Raw genomic sequence first — 22265 nt, 5'->3', positions numbered from 1 at the left:
ACTGAGTGACATAGCTCAGAAAGAGCTCAACCAGTATTCTAAACCTGGCCAATTAAACAGTGCCAAATACATTGTTTTCCTTTCATGATGACAGTATGCCATAAAGACAAAATTACAAGCCTTCTTTGGAAGTCACACAGGACTAAAAAAAAAAGAAAGACAAAAAAGAATATTACAGAACTGTAACCAAGCCTATATGCTTTTCTCTCAATTGGTATGCATAAGATCACATCCAAATTTTAAATCAGAAAATAGCTACATGTTTTATCTAATTATACACAACATTCACTGACTTTGTTCATTGACAGGTTTTTCTCAAAGTCATTTAAAAATTTATCACTCCCTTCTACTATAGAAGATCAGAAAACAGAGAGCAGAGAGACAGAACGGGGCAGAAATACTACCACTTATAATGAAACCATGGCTAAAACACCTACATTGTGAAAGAGTGCTGGAAGTGCACTCTCATGGTACAGTCACCAAAATTTACAGCCTTCTGATCCAGGAACATAGATCTCAAACTTATAGTGTTGAAATCCTGTTGTAACCAACTGCTCTGTCATTAGGTTTAACAACTGCCTATATTGCAAGTTCTACTCTACTACAAACAAATTAAATTAGAGACAAGATATAATGCTAGGCCTCGCATTTCATCCTTCAGATAATTGCACGAGGTTTTTGATCTCCTGAATTATATGCAGTAACAGCTTCTGTTTCACTTAAAAATCTACTTCAGAGATGAAGGACCTGGTTTACAACAGTGTATCTCGGTAACTCCCTTCCATCATAAAGGCTTAGCCACAAATATTTTAACTAAAGCTATGCTTAAATATATAATTCCACAAAAGACTTAGAAAATTAAAAACTTAACCTGTAATTAACATTTGATTCTTTCCTCCCAAATTAAAATAAGGAAGAAACAGTTCCATTCTTTTGAAGAGTCTTCACAAAGAAATTGGATCCACAGTCTAAAACATTATTTATCTGTAAATGTCAGTGGCAAAACAAGCTTTTCCACCCAAAACACACTCAACTCCTCCTTGGAGGTAATCCTGCCAAGGGAAAAAGGTTTTCTATTTCCTCACTATTAACTGTCCCTAATCAGATGGAACTATCAGGGATATTTTTGTCTGCTGCAATAAGTCTCTGAGGCTCACTAAGAAATTATTAAGTTAAATCATTACTCCTAACTAATCAAAAGGGTCTCTTAGAGATAACAGTCTTTTTGTTTCTAATTTATATCTTCATTTTTTTCAAGTGAGTCTTTAGCCAGTGATCTGTCCCTACAGAGATCTTGCTTTAAACATTAAAATACTAATGAAAAGTGAAAACAAACCTGGCTGTTCTTCCCACTCTGTGGATGTATGTGTTTGCATCTTCTGGACAATCAAACTGAATGACCCAATTCACTGCTGGAAAATCTGTGTTAAGAAAAAAAATACATCAAGTAAGTTCACTGCACTCAAAATCCTCCTATGCAAGTGCATTAATTCCTGTAAGAACCATCACTTGGACCCATTTACAGACGTTAGGTGCAACCTCTGAAATAAAAACAAAATTAGTTGCATGCATTAGCATACATGAACAATCATTCTCTTCATCAAAGAAAGTTAAATTAATTGTGTTCATTTCCTAAATTATTACAGTGCAATGAATGGAATGTAATTTCACACTTGACAAGAAGAGACATGCTTTGTGTCACACAGATGATAAAACATCCAATGGTTAACAATTTTATAACGATATCTGACCCACATTACACCCTCACTGTTAATACGCTGCATCACTGGGGTATGAAGTTAGCTGTGGTGAGACTGCATCACTTCAGCTGTCACATATAGAAATACAATAGCTCCTCTTAAAGATGGAAGGGGGTGACCAAGCCTGACAAAAGTCAACCTTGACTGCGAATGGTATTAATAATAAGCATTTTCTAACTGCTGCACTTCACTCAGAAGCAGCATGCTTTGCACTGAAGTGCTACTTCCAAACCAAATCTGCAGCTCTACTGTATTCCAGAATTATACCCACACTCTAAACCAAACTAACCATACCCAAATTAGATAGTCACGAGATAGTCATGAGATTTCAGCAGTATGAGAACCAGTTTTCATTCCTGACTTCAGTTTTTAGAGCACCTTCTTTCTTTTTGTAACACAGTGACAAAACCTCACATTTTGGACAAAAGAGTTTGCTATCTCAATGAATGACTGGACTCCTGAAAAATCTTGTGTTATACTTCAATGCCTCCAAGAACTAAAAGAAAAAAAAAATTACCCTCATTTATTTTTCTGTCTCCTTATCAATAGAGTCCTACAATGCCACTCATCTATCACACATTCAAATTTCAGGTTTCCATTTCCACATACCAGTATGTTAGCAATTTTTCATATCCTTTGAAATAACCCACAGGATACAAGCATATCAGAACTACTTAAAACTGCTGGAATCTCACCTTACAGCATGTAGTAAACAAATACATCACTGTTTACCTACCACACGTTTCTCTGGGATAAAAAGAAAATATAAGAACAGACGAAGTGGGCCGCTTCAGTAAAGAAACAGCAGAACTTTAAGAAATATCTCTATTTTGAGCTCCTAAGCAAACTACAGCTTCATTTTTCAAAAACTGGGTCAGTCTTCAGAGTATAAAGTCTGATAAAGCCTCAACAGGTTTAGCTTCTGCTTCTGTGGATACCTACCCAGGCCACGAGCTGCAATATCTGTAGCGAAAAGCACTGCTGCCTTTTTCCGAACAAAACAAGTGTAGACTTCCATTCTCTTCATCTGCTGCTGCTTGCCATGGAGTGCCAGCACAGGAAGACCAGGCTGAAGCTTACAGAACACTCTGAACAGATACTGAACCTACCCAACAAATCAAGGGGGAAAAGAATTACCATGCACTGTTAAACATGTTAAGATCATATACAGTGTATGTAGCAAGTGAAATTGTACATCAAATTAAACCAACTTTTCTCCACATCAGAGAAAAAAGACGTTGAGACCTTGTTACATGACCAGGTCGAAAGACGACAATTGTGGAAGAAGATTGCCGTGCCTTTTGACGGCATTTCCTAAAGGACACCAGAGTAGGCAACAGAAGAACAACTTGGGATGTGAGTACTTAGGCTGTATGCAAAGGACCAAAGTATGAAAAGTCCATCAGAAGCACTTCTTTTAGACAGTATTGGAGGGGTGTTGTGTTTTATACTTGCAACTCAAGTCAGTCTACAGTCTCAGTTTACTACTTCAAGTTTCAACATGTTCTCTTATAAAATCAGCCTGTTTACCCTTACCTACAGTACCCATGATGCAGCATTGTTTTAGAGCAGGCAGCTACCTAGCATGTTGTTAAGAAAGTAGTTACATAAAATGTGTATACTGCAGAACAGCTGCAACTCTGAGAATTTCTGTACAGCTAAGCCAACCACTTCAATGTACTCAGCAGTCAGCTGCAGAACAACAAAAATATCACAACCTCTTGCACAGATGAAAGAACTGCAATGAATATTTACTAGGCCATTGTAAAGTAGTCTACTATTGTATTACACTAACAAGCAATACTTGCACTGTAAAATACTTGGTACATGCAGTAGTTATAGGTACAAATACCTGTGCCAAACAAACATATGCAAATAGCTTCAACAGAATGGTCCCAAGACACTTATACAAGCAGGTATTTGAAGGATTACCTGCTATGTAAGAAAAGCCTTTGCAAGTACTATTTCACAATCACACCTTCTCAAACAGGCAGATTTAAAAGCTTGTAAGGAAAGCAAATACAGTTACTGAAATACTTTGTCAGCTAACTATGAAACATGTCAAAAGACAGAACTGAAATAGCTGGGCCTTACTGACATTAACTTTTAGCACTCATTTTTAACAGCAGACCACAAACATGGCTGAGAATACTCAGGTCTCCAGAACCTTTCTGCATTGAGCCTAGGTCTCAACTACCTCGAAGCCAGGTCCTGAATGACATGCAGCAGTAGGTGATGTTTTTTTCCCCCAACTTCCTGTTGAAAATTAGTTTACAATCTCACCTCTCTGATGTATTGATATCTATATGTATATCTTCATTTTATCAGTTTTTAAATTCTGGAGCAGAAGGAGGGAGAGAAAAAACATACCTCTTTACAGCTTGCAAAAAACACAATGCTCTTCTTTTTCAAATGAGTTCTCAGGAAAGAGTATAACATGTTTACTTTTTGCTGAAGCTCACAGACAACATAGTTCTGATCCAAAGTTGCTGGGGTACTAAGGGAGGGAAAAAAACCAAAACCACATCAAAAAAGTACATTTAGATAAATCATAGGAACGTGTCACCTTTCTTTTAAGTCAAGAGAGTCTTATACATACTCAGAAAAAGAAGAAAAGAAAAGAAATCAGGCTGGAAAGCTCTCCCACTTTGAGAAACAAGTCTTATCAGCTTCATTTGAAAGCTACATCCATTCCCTTATTAAAAGCCAGTGGGGAGGGACAGATGACTTTTGACATTACTTCTAAATTCATTTACTTCCAGCAAGGCAAACTTTCCATGTCTAAGCAGCGACATTCAAATTGCCTTGACTTAAAATGCAATTTTGTCTATTCGTCCTATTAAAGCATCATTAGTGCTTAAGGCAATGTCAAAGCAGAGTCTAATCACACACAAAAAGAGAGCACTGATGTACTTCTACTGATTACACTGAGATGCGAAGTGACTGTCTAAAGCTCCGAATTGTCATCTGAACTCACATTTCTGCTCCTAAAAGCAGAAATAATAAAAAAAAAAAAAAAAAAAAAAAAAAAAAAAAAAAAAAAACCCAAAAAAACCCTTTGGGATATTTGCCCTTCAAACACATCTAAATGCTCATCTCTTACAGTCCCTCTATTTCACTCTAAACAGACTGGTTATTCAAAATTATCTTTCTAAAGGGTGTCACCTGGGAGGATGAAATTACAAGAGACTCCTCCAGTTTTTATTCTGCTATTTAATTTGAATTACGCCACAGCACTTCTTGCTTTCTACGTCTTTCAGAGGAAATTGCTTTTATATGGCAATGACCTAAGGCAGTAAATTCTAAAACAAATTAATACTTACCATTCTTTTAATTTGGTTTGTTATCTAATTGCATTCTCCCAAATATTTTAAAAAATTAAATGTACTTTAAAATAGACTTCACTGAACATGGGAGATTTGTGAAATAGATAGTCGCCAAAATGAAGGCTGCTTACAAGGCTTGTACATTCTCTTCTGATAAGAGGGTATTAACCACACTGTTTTTTCCTGGCATGTTTATTTAAGATGCCTTTGATAGTACTACTGATTAAAAAATGGTATTTGAAGTACAATACAAAGATAATCAAATCAAATCAAATAGTAAAATCTTCTTCAAAATTCAATGTGGTTCTGCCATGCATTTTCCTGATGATTTCTTGTTTGCTCCCAGGAAAACCATTTTTATCACTGTACTTCACCTTTCTCCTGCATCTTACATATGGAAATATATGCATATTTCATAAAAGAGCAGAAAAAGAATCATCCATGCTCATAAGTAATTTGACACTCAGATGATCGAGCCCACAGAAATGCAAAATAACATTCTTCATTTGGATTTCAAAAGAAAATTACGTGCCAAAAAGCAACATTCATTTAGTGATACATTAAATGTTCTGAGCATGGCACACCACATACTTCCCTTCCAGCAAGGGCCTCCATCCTACTCCAAACTGTAGGGCAGGACAAATCTATTTTGTGCATACAGGGCCAGAGCCCTACACATGCACAGAAAATGCAGCACATCAGGAAGCCACAGGAGTTACCACACATGAACTAACAGCATATGCTTTCTTTTAGGCACCTAATACTGAATACACAAGCAAGACTGCCATTCTGCACTTGCCCAAGAGGAGAGCACATCCTTGGAAATCCAGATTTACAGACAAACTCTATTTGTGGTGCTTTGGCACAGTCAGCACACACATGCAGAAGACAAGGACGTTGAACAGCAGAAAATGAAGTACTCAGAACTGAGTGCTGCTAGACCCAGCACACTGGCTATAATCCACTCTGCAGCTTCGTCCTGAGGAAAAAAATTTCCAGTCTGAGAAGCTGCCTGAGGAGTCAAGACAAGCACAGGTTCAGCCTCCCTGTAGTGATTCAGTCAGAACTAGTCCCCTCTCATTTGGAAATTCCTTGCTTTCAGGAAGGCACACAGCAGGATCAGACACTGATCCAGTGATGGATGCACAATGCAACCTCTGATTCAGGGAACTGCCAGAGAAGCAGTTAAATAGGATCACTATCTAACCCTCCTCAGGGTAAAAAAAAAAAAAAAATCCCAACATACCTGAATTTGGCTTTCTCATGAACCCAAACATATTCTGGATCTTTCAGACTCAGTCGTGCAAGATCCTTCACGGATTTTGTTTGTGTTGCAGAAAAAAGCAAGGTCTGGCGCTTCTTAGGTAGATTTTCTATGATTGCATTCATTGTATCAGCAAACCCCATGTCTAGAATTCTGTCAGCTTCATCAAGAACTGGATTGAAAGATAAATTTGAGAAAAAGCTAGTTTTAGATTTACTTATTGAAAAATTCTACATAAAATCCATGTAGCACAAAATTCTATCCATACTTAAAATGCAGAGATTAACTACTGTAGCCATGACAGGAATCTCTTTAGATATCCCTGTACTTCATAAAACATGTTTTTTTAAAAATACCTGCAACAGAAATCATAGCATTTTCCATAACCGATGCACTAAAGCCCGCAGTTACACATGCAGAAGCAAAAAGATCAGCATCTCAAGTGAGCAGTTTGGCAATTTGCAAACAGACTCCCTGTCATATTACTGAAATAAAAGCAAAGGATGTAAAACACTGATGTAGTATTTGTGACAGAACAAAACACTCTCCTGTACCTAAGCTGAACTTACCATTGAAATATAGGGTATAAACCAAGTAGCACAGAGAAAAGCTTTAAAAGAGCCTACATTTAATGCAATTCTTGTCTAACTGCCATGAATTGTACTAAGTGTAGCAAGTATGATTTCACATTTTATCAGCCTCATTAGCTTCTTAATTGCTTTTAAGTTCCTCAAGCTATGCTAAAGATTATGCAGTTCTTAATAGCAGGCAAACCTTTTCATTACAATGAAAATTTTTGTTCAGGCTAGAAGGATGAAAACAAACAATGTTAACAATGCAAACAAAAGAATAAAAGGAGTCTGTCTTAAAACACAAAGAAAAATGTTTTCTAGAACTGGTCCAAAATACACACACTGCAGTGGATATCCTATATAGCTAGGTATTATCACATCAGGAAAGACACAAGAGTTATAGACAGAAAGGTTAAGTTTAGCATTAGTAAAGACAAATGTAAAAGATTATATGGGGCACTATATTAGGGTTTGGCTTCCTTAGTAAATCCCCCGCTTGTTCTTATCATCCTAAGGACAGTATGCTCAGCAACTGCTTCAAAGAAAGTACACACAAGAAAGGAGTTTTACTGTTTTCTAATTTAATTTCTACACATGCAAGCTTAAATGCCATTTCATCTACATGACATTTCATCTACATAACAAGAATAAACCTTTTATGCAAGGAAGTGCTGCACACAATTATGAGCTGTTACAATATATTCCCAAGTACTTTCAAGTACTTAAAAAACTTACTCAACATTTGCAGATCAGATGCATAGAAATATGAAGTTTCATCCATGTGTTGTAAAAGCCGTCCTGGAGTGCAAATTAGCATATTTATGTGGTGGATTCTTTCAGACTCTTCTTTCAGATCCTGCAACAGAGTTAATCTGGCTTAGATCTAGTTGTTCAGACTGGAAGTCCAGTACCAGAGACACTCAGGCCAGTTTAACCTATTAACAGCTTTTAGAAAGAATAGTCAAGGAGAAGCTTTCCTCTTCCCACTGATATGCCACCATTTCTTCACACCTGTGGCTCGAGGAAAAAGTATTTCAGAGTAATCTAAATTAACAGGATAGTCCTGGAAGACTTGGCAGGAAGGTACATCCAGTCATGGACACTGGAAAGACTGCAAATACGCTTCAAAACGCTTCAGAAAAGACACAGAATACACACAAGAAAATTAGTGGGTCACTGATAGGTTCTCATTAACTACTCTCCTCCTTGACTTTTCAAGCCCAGGGTTTCCTTCCTTAACTAGCACTTAATATAGCACTCAGCAACTATGCCTCCATACAGCAAACTCCCAAGGCAGGACACACACCTTTCCTCCAATGATAAGGCCAGCTGAGAACTCATGATTCTTCCCCACTTTACGCAGAACCTTGAAGGTTTGATACGCCAGCTCCCGGGTAGGCGAGATTATCAAAACCCCCAGGCCATCAGCTGAAGTCCACTGCTGGCGATAGAGGAGTTCCAAAGCCTGAAAGAAATCACCATGTTATCACCACAAAGATCTCAGAAGGAAAACGCACAACAACAAATTGGAAACAAAGTGTCATTTAAGAAAAAAGACAAAGCCACATTAATTAAAATAATGACATGAAAAAACATCAGTGCACATTTTACACAGTTGATGATATATAAATTCTAACTAATGGTAATGATACTTGCTGTTAGCAAAATTCTCAAGTACCAAACTAAGACAGACAATAATGGGTGGAAAAATCATAAACACTTCACTGCACAATTAATCCTACTCTGCTAAATTCTGGAAATTAGGCCATTTATATGATAATAGGAATCAGTGTAGAAAAATATGAGAAATTCCCCTGCTCATGAGGTTCTGCGGGAATAGGAATAGAATGAGCACCTAAAACAATGTTAATTATTGAAGCTTTAATTCTGGCTTATAGACTTGAAGCAGTATTATCTACACATTACATACAGAGCATTCCAACTTAAGTTGCCATACAGCTCACACCAGGATTATTCTTCCTCTTATGAATTCATGCTGCAGAAACACTCTATTAGTCAGCTAATCCTAACAGAAGGACGTTACAGGTATGAATATCTGAAGCCTTCTGAAATACTGAGAGATGGTAAGCATACTTGCACAATTAATTTTTTTCCACTCCTCAACTCTTCAGCTCCTCTCTTAGGCCTCTTCTCTAAAACTGTTTAAAAATAAGGTTTGTAAAATGAAGTACTTCTACTCTTAGATTAAATAATAGAGTAATCTCACTTCTTAAATTCACAGGACTTTTGAAGCCACTACAGTTTTTTATTCTCTACTAATGAGATTTTTTTTTTTTTAAGTAGCATAAAGCACAGATCTTCTTTACTAGAGACGGTATTCAAAGCACCTACTGCTGTTCTCACAGTAATAGGCTCCAAAGAAATTTATGCTTACAAAAATGCAAGTAATGTTTAATACAGAGTAACTCCATAAAAAATATATTTATCTCCTTTGGGGTTTGTATCCACTTATACGTATGTGTACTTCAAGCACATGTCTCAGTTGAAGAAATGAAATGCTGATCATGATGCTTTGAGTAAAACTGTCAGACATGTACATCCATTACAGGGATTTTCAACCCACTTTTCTGCTTGCACCTAGAAGTGATTTCTAAGGAGTTGCCAGGTAGTCCACAATCACTAAGATTAACTTTGTTATATAAGGTCCAAATTGTAACATTTTAAAGGAGTGAAAACCAGTCACCTAAAACATCTAAAGAACTGAAAATCAACCATTCTGTTTCATACACCTAGTTTTCAAATGCCAGAAAAATTGGACAACTAAAGTTGCAGGAAAACATTATTGAGAGAAAAACAAAGCACTTCCTAAATCACACAGGGTCAAAATGAAACTTTTAAGTCACAGAATACTCCTGGTACAAAAAATACACTTCTTTCAGAAGCTCAAGCAGCTTTATTCAATTCCTAAGTACCTTGGCTTTCCTGAAACAGAATAGTTGAATTTTAACTTTTCTCTCAGAATCTTCTAATGTAAGCTGACTGACATCAGTGTTTCAGAGATAACTTGGTTCGAGTAGAAGGATGTAAATTACTTACTGGAACAATAAAAGCCAATGTTTTGCCTGATCCAGTCTTTGCAGCTCCAAGTACATCTTTACCTTGTAAAGCCAAACCTATGGTTTGCCTCTGTATCTCTGTTACCACACGATACTGAGATTCCTGCAGTCCTAGTATTTGCAGGATGGGAAGAGAAGAGAGAGTGTAGGAGGGGAAGAGGAACAAAAAAAAAAGAAGAAAGAAAAAAAACTATTTAATTTTGTCTGATCCATGACTGCATTGCTCTGTTTAGAAAATGCTGTACATGTCAATACTTAGCTAAAACTTAGTTTAAAGAAAAAAAATGTTCAGATGCAGATAAACAATGTATTCCCTTTGACTTAGAACTTTTCTTTGGAAAATAATATATACTCACCTTTAAGGGTTTTCTTTGACAGTGGAAAATCTGAAAATCTTTGGATTTCACTTGCATTTATCTGAAACAAAATAATTTTAATCAATGCTTATAATCCAACCATAAGAGAGGAAGTGAGTAGCATTCTACAAGTTGGTGTTAACATAAATATATTGTTCAGTATGACCTGATACAAGTTAGCTAGTCAGGCAATTTATACTAGTTTAACCTAATCTAAACCATGGATTTACCATAAACTATTCGGTAAGTAATTATATACTTGAATAATGCAGGCTAATAGCACAATTTAAAGCTCAGGCCATCATGAAATCCCTGAGCAATTTAGACTGAAGAGGACCTCAGGAGGCCCCTGGTCTCTACCTTACTAGAGTCTAGGTGTCCTTCTCAAATCCCAGCAGGGATCTACTGGGAATATACACTCATCCTCACTGCAGGGTGTATTTGGGCACCAAGAGCTGCAGCAATATTACATCTACCTGACTGGGAAGAGTTCACCTTTGTCCTGAAGCTCACCAGATTCACCAACCTCTAGCATTCGGTTTATTTCATTTTTTAGAGCTGTCCTACAAGGGTTAAAAAAAAAAAATACTAAAAAGTAGTTCATTGTCCTGACACCTACTAACTTAGTTCTCTGTAGGCACCCATACTTGAGAGCTGTTAATTACACACACAGAGTCCCCAATAAAATGTGTTTGAGTCCACGAGTTTGCTCAATGACTTACAAAGATGAGGTGTCAAGTAGAGGTCTTGGAAAAAAATGTAGTATTTTCAAGGCTGTTCTAGAAGATGTGAATAGCTTTCACTGGCAAAGTTCACAACTAATAGTAGCAGGACAAAAAAACCCACAAAGCTCAAGGGAAAAAAAAAAAAAAAAAAAAAAAAAAACCCAGAGACTACTGTATTTATAAAGCCTGAAAGACTATACAGCTTTGAATGAATGCTGACTAAAATCCATAAACAGAGATTTTTAAATGTCAAACTTGGAGCTTACAACTCATGCACTTCTAATAGGTATTGTTTATGTCTAACAAACTGCTGAACAGAAGTCTCCCAAATCAGGGTCCAAGCAAAATAGTCTTCAGACCCTCCTGACATCTTGTGTTAACAATTCCAGAGAAGGCTTCAGATAAAGAGCTACTGAGCTGTCAGATCAGCCTTGTATCTCCTTGGAGTACCAAGCCTTTTACAAACTCTGCCTGTTATAGAAAACTGAGAGGTTATAGCTGTTTAAAGCATCTAAATCACAACAGCACTCTTTTCACCCTAGTTCTCTCCAGTAAAATCAAGACAAGTAACTTAACATATGAATTTAATCTCTATAAATAAAAGGTAAAAACAGGTAAAAAGTTATAGTGCTCTTATTAAAACCTGGTTTTGACACATTTCAAGGCAAAGCTCTTGCAAGGTAGATTTCAAGCTTTCACTAACTTTGCTCTGTCCTAACAGAGCAAATAAACTTTTGCCAAACATTATTTTGGAGGAGGGAAAAAGTCCTACTAAAATCACCATAAAAAGGGGGGTTTTTTTGACTTTCATAAATTGGAATTCTTGACAAGTACTTCCAAATTCAGTTGGTAATTCCCAGTCTTACTATTTTGCATGCTAAATATTTACAGCTCAGTGATGCATATAGTTTCTGGTTAATTTCAGCCAAGAGACTCTCTGCATAGAAAAAAAGTAGGCCTACAGGAGGGAAAAGAATTTTACTAACATCAAAAAAGAATTCACGCAATCGATTACGTGCAGCTAAATGGATAGATTTTAACAGGTTTGTGATACATCAAATAGGCTATTGCAGCGATATGAAATTGTTCTAAATAATTAAAGTATTTCAGTAGTCAACTTCTTTTTAACTCTAGATGACTCAGTAAGAACAGATATATTAATCAAAGAAGAAGACAGATATTGTTCCACTCTTCTACCTTAAACTTCTCTAAATCAATTTTAAAATCATTACATGCATAAGCCTAGCTCTTTCAAAGATGTCCAAGGAAACTTTTTAAAAGTGAGAACATTATTTAAAGAGCAAGGAATGTTGGGAAAGGCCATGTCACAAAGCTTCCTGTATTATTTCTATGCCCTACATACTTCCAGGAGCTGGATAATGCTATGTTGTAGTACCCTTAAAAATATATCAGTACCTTCAGATTTTAAGTTATATCCAAAAGGAAGGCATAAGAAGGACTGATGTCTGAGGTAGATCTTCTGATAGTCCCATTCCACATCTACGTGCACCAGTGGAAAACACCACCAACATCTGCTTAGTTTGTTTCCCTGTCCAAAGTGACTACCTCTGCTCATCTGCTGGGAAGCTGTCACTGTGAGCTCTCTCTAATCCCCTCCATATGAGAACAGCCAGCTCATTTCAAATACTTCAATTGCTGTTCTGATCTAACTTGACTAATCTGACACCAAGCAAGAAAGGATTTATCGCAAACAGCTCCCCTGCACATCAGTTAGGTGGTTAATGCTTTTCATGAGCACAGCTGTTTGGAAAAGACCATGTCCATCAATGGCCTGACAGGCAACAAAGTCACTGAATCAACAGAAAGCAGCTCATCTATGAACATATAACACACAAAATGGTTCCATGATATGGACACACTGAAACTAAATTTCACATTTTCCATCTATGCTGCCACACGCTTGTCATCACATGTCAACAAATGAAAAAAAAAAATCCAGTAACAAAGTATAGTGGTTGAGTCTTCGTTATTAATTTTGTCTTGTTTATCCACCACAGTCATTCTCACACACAAAATCATGGACAGGAGGCAAAGCTGGATCATCTTGCATCCACGAGCCATTCTACCACTATTTTGTGCACACATAAATCTAACCCACGCACAGCCTGTGTGCCAGAGACCCCAGCCACTGCTCTTCACAGAGAGGAGCTTATCCAAAAGCTTCCTATTTCCCTTGTCCCTAAGGGATCTGCACCATGCAGAACTCAGTGGACACCGCTGAAGATCCAAGCACATGGCACTTCTTCACAATTCCCACTCCCACTTTAATCAGATCCAGAATTGCAGAAGAAACACTGGAGAACCAGTGGAAAACCTTGCCAGGTACCAGAAAAGACTATCTGAAGGCCTGAAGACAGAAAGTTAGGTGGGCATTCAATGGTATGTTCACAGGCAAGAGAATCCCAGAGCAAAAGGATAGCAAAACCCCAGCAGAGGTGAGACCAAGAGCCCCCAGAACTATTTTAATACAAGCAAACATTTACTTTTTCTTAATTCTGATGAAAACATGCCTGAATATTACAAGCCTCTTTTCTTCAACACCCAAAACTACACACAAACACAACCTTCCACTATCCAATCCTTACTTATGCCGCCCTAAGCTGCACAGCAAAACAGAACTATTGCCCATGCCCAGAAACAGATGCATGTGCAGTCACATTAGTGACACAGAAACATCCATAGACATTCACATAGCCAAGGCTAGGAGTAGAGGAACATGCCATTTGTTTTCAAACAGCAAAGCAAATTATCAGTTAAGCTCAAGAACACTAACTTGCTAAATCTTAACTCATGGAGCTAACATGACATCTTTATAGTAACAGATGTGTTTCTTCTACACCTCTTGTCATTACTTTCTGCTCAATCAAATTACAACCACCAAAATATCATTACCACCAACTGTGCCAAGTGCTGCATAACCAAGTACAACTGCCCTGCAAACTCAGCAAAAGCTGGCAGGAGGCAGAGCAGCACTACACACAGCACACATCTAACCCGTTATTCACAATTACAGTGCGTTCCACTGATCAGTGTGACTCCAAAGCCGACTATCTCTCGCAGAATTCCATGGGCTCTGAGAGACAAAACCGACACCGCTCACTTCAGGTCTCGCATTCAAATACCTATCTCCTGACTTGAGGCTAAACATCACATTCATTCATACTGATGATTTGCCCGTCGTGCGTCTTCTATGAAGACAAACGTGTGCTATCTCCAACACGGAGATATCCACGTTGCCTGGTGAGAAGGGCCAAGTGCCCCTGGTTACAACCTGCTTCACCCTCCTCCTCCTCGCTGCCCTCCTAACCATGAACCCCCCCGACCGAGGGTCGCACTGCTCCCGGCTCCACAGCCCGTCCAGTCACCTCCACCAAAACCCCTGGAAATGCGGCTGCTGGCCCCTCCTCCTCTGCCTGAGGAAAAAGAACAGAGCCTGATCCCGACCTCGTGGCAGTAAAAGCCCACTGCCCGCCGCAGAGCAGTGCCACCCAACACACCTCTTACCTACGGACACCACCAACAGCCCTGCCGACCGGGGGGCTCCGCACCGCTGCCCAGGACTACAGACACCATTCCTCCTCCTCCCAGTTCTATCCACACACACGCCACACGAGGAGAGGAGCCGCTTTTTCACAGAGCGCCGCGCCCGCCCGCCCCGCACAGCCCCTCGCTCCCGGCCCGGGTACCTCGGGGTAGCGCTGCACCAGGCGGCCGATGTTCTCCCGCTCCACCTGCCACTCGGGCCGCTTCCTCTCCTTGCGCTGCAGCCGCAGCCTCTTCGTCCGCCGCGTGTATTTCTTCTTCCACCGCTCGAAGCTGCGCACGGGGTCCATGGCGGCCGCTGCGGCCCCACCGCCGCCGGGCCGGCCCATGCTGCCCCGCCGCCCCGCGTGGGTCGCGCACGGCAGGGCCGGGCCGGGCGGGGCGGGGCCGGGCGCAGCCGCAGCGCGTCAATCGGGCACCGCCCCCTGCCGGCACTGCCCCCTGGCGGCCCCGGGCTGCGCCGGCGTCCGGGTGGAACGTGTGGAGTGTAATCCAAGAAATGAGTTCGTGCCGCAGCAAGGAAATTACGCTGTGATAGAGATTATGAAACGGAAAGGGAAAAAAAATAAAATATCCCTTAAAAAAATACACCTTAATTGGAAATACCCCTAATTGTGCTTAGTGCTGGCATAAATTTTGTCCTCGGCGTGTGATGGTGTGGGGGAATCACAAAACCATAGAATGGATTTGGTTGTAAAGGACCTTGAAGATTATGCAGTTGCAGCCTTTCTGCCGTGGGCAGGGGCACCGTTCACTACACCAGGTTGTTCAAAGCCCCATCCAACCTGGACTCGGACACTTTCAGAGATTGGGCATACACAGCTTCTCTGGGCAACCTGTCCCTGTGCCCCACCACGCTGACAGTAAAGAATTTCTTCCAAATGTCTAATTTAAACCATCCCTCTTTTAGTTTTAATCCATTCACCCTTGTTTTATCACTACCTGCCCTAGTGAAAAGTCCCTCTCCAGCTTTCTTGTAGGTCCCCACCAGGTACTGGAAGGCTACGGGTAGGGCACCCCAAAACCTTCTCTTTTCCAGACTGAACAATCCTAATTCTCTCAGCCTTTCTTCACAGGAGGGGTTCTCTAATCATCCTGGTGTCCCTCCTCTGTACTCGCTCCAGCAGGTCCCTGTTCTCCCTGTGCTGGGACCCCGGAGCTGATGCAGCCCTGCAGGTGGGGGCTGAGCAGAGCAGAGGGGCAGAATCCCTTCCCTGGCCCTGCTGCCCACCAGTGGATGCAGCCCAGGACACGTTTGGCTTTCTGGGCTGTGGGAGCACACTGACAGCTCATGGCCAGCCTCTCATCCACCAGCATCACCAAGTCCTTCTCAGCAGGGTTGCTCTCCATCTATTTCCAGCCTGTGTTCGTACTGGGAGTCGTCCAGACCTATGTGGAGCACCTTACACTTGGTGCACTTAAACCTCATGAAAGTCCCACAAGCCCAGTACTCAAACTTGTCCAGCTCCCTGTGGATGGCATCCCACCCCTGAAGTGTGTCAGCCACACCGCTCAGCTTGGTGTCCTAAGCACCTTTTTAGATAGTAGAAAGCTATTAAAAGGTCTCCCTGGAGCCTTCTCTTCTCCAGGCTAAACAGGTCTCTCAGCCTGTCTTCACAGGAGAGGTGCTCTGTCACTCTAATCATCTTTCATGGCCTCCTCTGGACTCATTCTAACAGGTCCATGTCTTTCTGAGCACCCCAGAGCTGCAGTGAGTACCCTGGAGCTGGACTCAGGAGGAAGAGTTCTGTGGCAAGGCTGTTAATGCTTTATTTGCCCATTCGTTACAGGGGAAAAACTGACAAATTTGGAAAAATCAAAACTCAGTGGAAAGACATAGAGTGGGGCTTGTGTTTAAGGTGCTGGGTTTAAGCTCTGACATGTGCTTTGACCCTTCATTATACAGCTGTAGTCACTCTTAATGGCCTTGGCTCAGAGCCTTGAACTATGCAAAGGGTTGGCAGAAAGTCACAGGGGAAACTGCAAACAGACAGAATTGTTTTACGCTGCACGGTGTAAGGCTGGTGTCTATAAGAGGCACATGTCTCTCAACAAACTAGAATCAACCAACCTGCAGATTTATATTACGCTATCTTTACATTCACCGACTTTTAACCCCTCCCAATGGGAAGGTTTGCATTGCTCTGCACTTGTTCAGTGGTCAGAAAAAATTTGCTGAGTGAGTTTTACCACTTCATCAGCACACAGAATTAAAAACAAAAACAGGCTGTGGAATTATTGTGCCACATCAGGAAGAGAAAATTACAAACATATTTATGCAATGGCATAAGACGGAAGTAAACACCTTGATGAGGGGAACAGTGAAAGACTCCCAGAATAATTGCTGTCTCTGATGAGGGTTTGAAATTACAGAAAGCCAAGGGAAAAGGGAGTGTCTCTTAATTAGCTCCACTTTTGCCATACATATGTTGAGTGTATCACTGAAAGATGTTTTCCATCCTCCTTGAGATCAGGGAAACCTATGATCATATAAATGTTTGGTTTCCCTTTAAAATCCATGAAGTTACTAATTTCAGGAGGGAATGGAAAAATCTCTCTTAAATATGCCCCAGGGAGATCTCTCCTCCCAGGTACAGCGTTGAATGCAATGTTTTTTTCTAGGGGCTTATTGCTGTGCAGATGAATAAGTAACTATACTAAAGGTTTTATTCTTGAAACAAAAATAATTTTGTCCAAAACTACCTGATAAAATCTGTTTGCAGGAGATGCTGATCCACCCCAAAGGATGTGCTTTGGGGGATGGCTCACGTTTCCCACAGTTCAGCACATTACCATGGCATACAAAACAAAGTCCCAGTCTAGCACAGTCAGACTGTCACAGGGCTCAGCTGCCAGTTTAAACATTTATGTCTGCCTGTAACAGAAAAACATACAAGCAAAAACCCTCCAGTGTAGAGTTCCTGCTGTTGCAGCACTGGAGTAAGTTTATTCTTTTCCTGAGTAAATGTACAGTAAAAGTGTTGTGTTTGAACATGCTGTTTTTGCTCACCTGGTCTGTGTTTTGCCTGCAGGGCTCATCTCTTTCATAACAGAACAGCAGCAATGGTCTGTGAGTCATGACAGACATAAATCCTCAATGAAGAAAAAAAAAAAAAGTAAAATCATATCTTGCCATCCTGTTTCTAAAACAACTTTTGATGCTACTGTCATGAATGCTTTGAAAAGCATGAAAGCATGCTGATGCTTTTTAATAATTAATTTGTTCATTAGCCAAGAGGTTCATATACCAGGAAAAGAAAATGGAAAGTCAAAAGGGCCTTGTCCTGTGTCCCTCAGCACAAGGTAAAATGCTGGATGGAGCTCCAGGCTGGAGGTCTGGGAGCCTGCAAGGGCTCTGGAACCACCCTTCTAATTTCTCTGGAACCACCTTTCTAATTTCTCTAATTTCTTTGGTGGCAAGACCCTCAGGGGGGTCTTGCCACCAAAGAAATTAGAGAAACAGTCAGCGGTTTGTAAAAGTTTCCCTTTTATACAGGAACACACTCTACAAAGTCTCTATTAGAAATTGTGACATTTCTAATAAGACATTTAAAACTTCAGTTGTCTTGTAATAGTACTATCCCTAAAACTGTGGCAAAACCAAAGGTCCTTCTGAGGGAGATTAAGAGAGAGAAATGATAAATGATGGAAATAAATTATTCAAGCACAGTTGTTTTCTTGTAGTTTGAAGAAATGGAGTATAGCTGTAACAATAAAAGTAGTGAGGCCTTATACATGACCATAGAGAAGAAGGCAGCAATTTTTCACTTTAAACAAGACCTATTTTAGGAACAGTCATTCTCCATAGATTTCACTTTCGTGCATACTCCATCTTTCCTACTCATAAGTACAAACATCTGTGTGTTTCGAAAGAGTTCTTTATGGTGAGGAGGACAAGGGGCACCAGTATCAAGGTCAAGGCCCTAAGGGCACTCATAGACCTTAATTGCCCTGACCAGCCTCACCTCAGTCCTCCTCCTACACCTTGGCACAGCTCCACCCTGCAGCTTCAGGCTCTCTCTGAGTTATGTCACATGTCATGCTGGTCCCCAGCCCAGCCACAGCCTTGCCTGTCCTTGGCCCCACTGGCTGCAGAATGACTTCCTGGCTTGACCTCGCTCCCGCTTTGTCACTGTGGACATATCCAGTCATCAGTGACTTTATCTGACCCTGTGTGGCCACCAGACCTCATCCTGATCCTCATCCTTATCCTGTCCCTGACCAGGAATTGATTTTTCCAGCTTGACCTTGGACCTGCTTCAGATGTGTTTGATGAGTTGGACTCCTGGTTGACCACAGCTGCCACCTGTGAGCATGCCCTGCTCTGTCACTCAGGGGCTGTGTTACCAGGCTGAGATCCTGGCTCTTAGGGAGTAGCCAGTCCTGGCCGTGCCCTGACAATCAAGCCCTCATCACTTTGTCTGGGTTCATCCTGAATGGTGACAATGGTGCATAATCTCTGGTATCCTTCATATTCTCTCTTAAGAAAACCTCAGGGCCAAGCTGAGTTGTACCACATGGCTATAGCTCTGTGTTTCATGGGGCTTTCTTCACGCCAAGGATTTAGAACAGTTGGTCCAACACCAGATGTTGCCAATTCTCCATTCTTACCTATATTCTTTCTTGCATTTTGTGGTTGGTTATAATCCATTGATTTGTTGCAAGTGCATCACTCCCTGCACTCCTGCTCTACCATTTCTCCTGGTGCCTCATGCAGCCACATAGACTCTCATCCACATACCACATACCCCAGTTAAATATTTCCTCTGCAAATCTCTAGAGGAATTTAAGATAAGTAAAGGTTGGTATTATTTGATAATAATCTTTTCAATTATCACTGAATGTGTTTAAGTTAAACTTTGGCGTTCACATTCAATCCTTGATTGTTTTATACTAACCTGCTTACTTTCCATTTTCCCACACAATTTCGATCATATACTTAAAGAAGAAGTCAACAAACCAGAGGAAGTGACCCCAGAAGGACCATTTGTTAGTGAAATACCACTAAAGCCCTTCTCAATAGAACAATCACGTGCTAGGAGAATTTCCTCAATGGCTCTCAATACCCTTATTTTGCTGTGCTTCAGGGGATTTGAAAGAATGTGAGAATATTCTGCCTGAGTGTCTCTGAATGAGACACCCACAGTGAAAGGATGGATCTTCAATGTAATATTTGCACTACTATGATGTAGCTTCAGAGCAGTTTGGGAAAAGTATAGAAATGGCAGTCAGATTTGTAAGTTATTTTTAACAGAGGTAATGTTCCTATCAGACATTATTACGAAATTGTATCTATCCAAAGGATGTACAATATGACATAGAAAAATTATAATCTCACTTGGAAAAAGAAAAATCACTTTAAAATGAGCATTATTAGGTGTGGTGGATAAAATTGTTCAGAGAAGAAATGGGTGTTAGAGTAGATGTCAGGGCCCTGAGGGCACTATTGGACCTTATTATTCCTACTAAGCCTCCCCCAGGGTCTCTCCCAACTCCTGCCCATGGTCTCAGGACACTATTTCAGCTTAGCCAAGAGGTATTAGTCCACTACTGCAGGCTACGAAAAAAAATCAATGATCTCAGTTTAAAACAGAAATTTCAGTACTCTCATGCAAACCCAAGGTAAGCAACTCTAAAAACGAGTCACAGTAAGTGTTTTGAGATGGAGAGCAATGAATAAAAGAGACAGGGTAGAGGAAAAATAATTTAAGAAAATCCATAGAATTGTTTTTTCCTATATTGGGTAGCCCTATAATAAAAGGCTACCAAGAAATTATATTTTTGAAATTGAAGGTTGCACTGGATTTTCAAAAACACAGTAGAAACACTGTTTCAATAATTCCTAGTCTGAGCAAATGGGTTATTTGTGATGGATAAACAGTCAATTATTACCAAGAATATTGTGTGGTGTACTTGAGAGCTTGTATTTTCCTCTTAGTAATGAACAGCTGTTTCCCAACAGTGAAACAAATACAAATTTGCAGATTAATTTCTTCTTGGGGAACTAATAAAACAAAAATGCTTTTACCAAGCATATAAATTACAAAAATTTGGGTTTAGGTAGACACTCCAAAAGCTAAAGATGCCGTAACTAGAATGGCATAAACACATTTCTCCTGGAATGCCAGAGGACTTTTTGTTTTTTGGAGGACTGCTAATATTCACGGTTTAGTTTGCAAGGCCCATAGAATGAACTTTTTGCCAATGAAAGCCCAACTGAACATTGGGAAAGCTGTGATGCAAACTCTAGCCAACAAGAACAATTCCATGGACAAGAAGAAAAGCTTTCACTCAGATTGTCAGACAAGATAACCTACAAAACAGAAAGTAATTTTTAAAATTTATTATTTACTGTGTCATACTTTCAGTCTTTAAATGAAATCATCTGCCTCTTCAAAACGCTATGATACATAGATTTCTTTTAATAAAGACACAAGATGAATGTTTAAACAAATACAAAATCAAAACATTTTTCCTTTAACTCAACAAAAATGTTTTTTATTGAAAATTATAACCATGACCAATCTTGCAAGAAATACATGATGGGATTTGCTGGAACTTGTTTTGGCTCACAGAGCTGTTGAACACACCCAGGCTTCCCAGGCCCCATCACTTCACCCCTTCCCACAGTTTGCCCTGCAGCACTTCACCCTTCTCAGGGCTGATGATGCCCACAGTGTCTCTGGGTGTCTCTGAGCCACTAGGGGCCGTGACAGACCTGGAGAAATAAAAATTAGTAATAAACTGGGATCATAATAGACACACCACTCTGAGAAGGACCATTAAGTCATCAAGCGTGCCTTTTTGTGACTGCTGGGATCTCTGTACAGTCCCAGGGCACAGGCAGTTACTCCAATGCAGGAAACTCCATAAATATGCATTTCATCTTGAACATGCCTGACAACTCTTTCACAACTGAGCTGATTTCCTGACTGAGATGCAGACTTGACAAATGAAATCACAAAAGATGAGTTAACCTTTCAGATGATCACACATTTTGGAAGAATGCCATCCCCCAAACAGAATAGTACGCACTGTGGTGCTACTGAAGCTTAATATAAAAATGACATGCTTAAATGATGTCCTTTAATTATAAAGGCACTCTGTAGAAAAAAAAAAAAAAGCATTGTTATTTAGCACAGTTCTTAGCCTTTCTGTATTTCAGAATAATTTCAGGAGACAATTACTGTGTTGTTTTCCCCAGGTCATTAGCATAGTGTAATATATTTGGTTTGTCAGATACGTAAAAAAAGGCACAGCACCTTTATGCAACTGCACTTATGCCTTATTATCCTTGTTTTTATGTGCTTGATTATTCTTGCATTTGGAAAAAGAGTCATAGTTTATTATGTTGATCCTCTAGTTTATTTACCAGGTGTATTGCTCAACTCTGAAATGTATGTTTCCTTCCTATTTATGATGATTTAGTGACACTTCTTTTTGTGGCTGGGAAGTGTAAGCCACCCAGGCTGCCCTATCTGTAGAAGTTAAATTTGTTTCAAAAGTTTAGACTCATTAGACTAATTTTTCACAGGTCATGAGACAAATTTGAGAGAAGTGACATAGGCTGGGAGTCAATGACAGAGAGGCAATGTGGGAAGGCAAAGGAAACTGAAGATAA

At 40.0% G+C, this 22265-nt stretch overlaps 1 protein-coding gene across 3 annotated transcripts in view; it reads right to left on the bottom strand.

Annotated features, from left to right (window-relative positions):
* Positions 1 to 14981, bottom strand: part of DDX10 (DEAD-box helicase 10) — a 153694-nt gene extending 138713 nt beyond the window's left edge. For all 3 annotated transcript variants that reach the window (XR_008429510.1, XM_053936178.1, XM_053936179.1), the window contains exons 1-9: positions 14788 to 14981; positions 10356 to 10416; positions 9980 to 10110; positions 8229 to 8387; positions 7658 to 7778; positions 6333 to 6522; positions 4131 to 4257; positions 2703 to 2865; positions 1337 to 1421 (exon numbers count right to left, since the gene is read on the bottom strand). Coding sequence is in view for 2 of the 3 variants with exons in the window: in XM_053936178.1 (XP_053792153.1) it covers positions 1337 to 1421; positions 2703 to 2865; positions 4131 to 4257; positions 6333 to 6522; positions 7658 to 7778; positions 8229 to 8387; positions 9980 to 10110; positions 10356 to 10416; positions 14788 to 14973 (1223 nt within the window). In the remaining variant the exon portion in view is untranslated. The remainder of the gene's footprint in view (positions 1 to 1336; positions 1422 to 2702; positions 2866 to 4130; positions 4258 to 6332; positions 6523 to 7657; positions 7779 to 8228; positions 8388 to 9979; positions 10111 to 10355; positions 10417 to 14787) is intronic.
* Positions 14982 to 22265: the final 7284 nt, after the last annotated feature.

The sequence above is a fragment of the Vidua chalybeata genome, chromosome 2, assembly GCF_026979565.1.
Source record: "Vidua chalybeata isolate OUT-0048 chromosome 2, bVidCha1 merged haplotype, whole genome shotgun sequence".
NCBI classification, from domain to species: domain Eukaryota; kingdom Metazoa; phylum Chordata; class Aves; order Passeriformes; family Viduidae; genus Vidua; species Vidua chalybeata.
The sequence above is the reverse complement of the archived record's forward strand: the minus strand, read 5'-3'. Positions and strand labels throughout refer to the sequence as shown.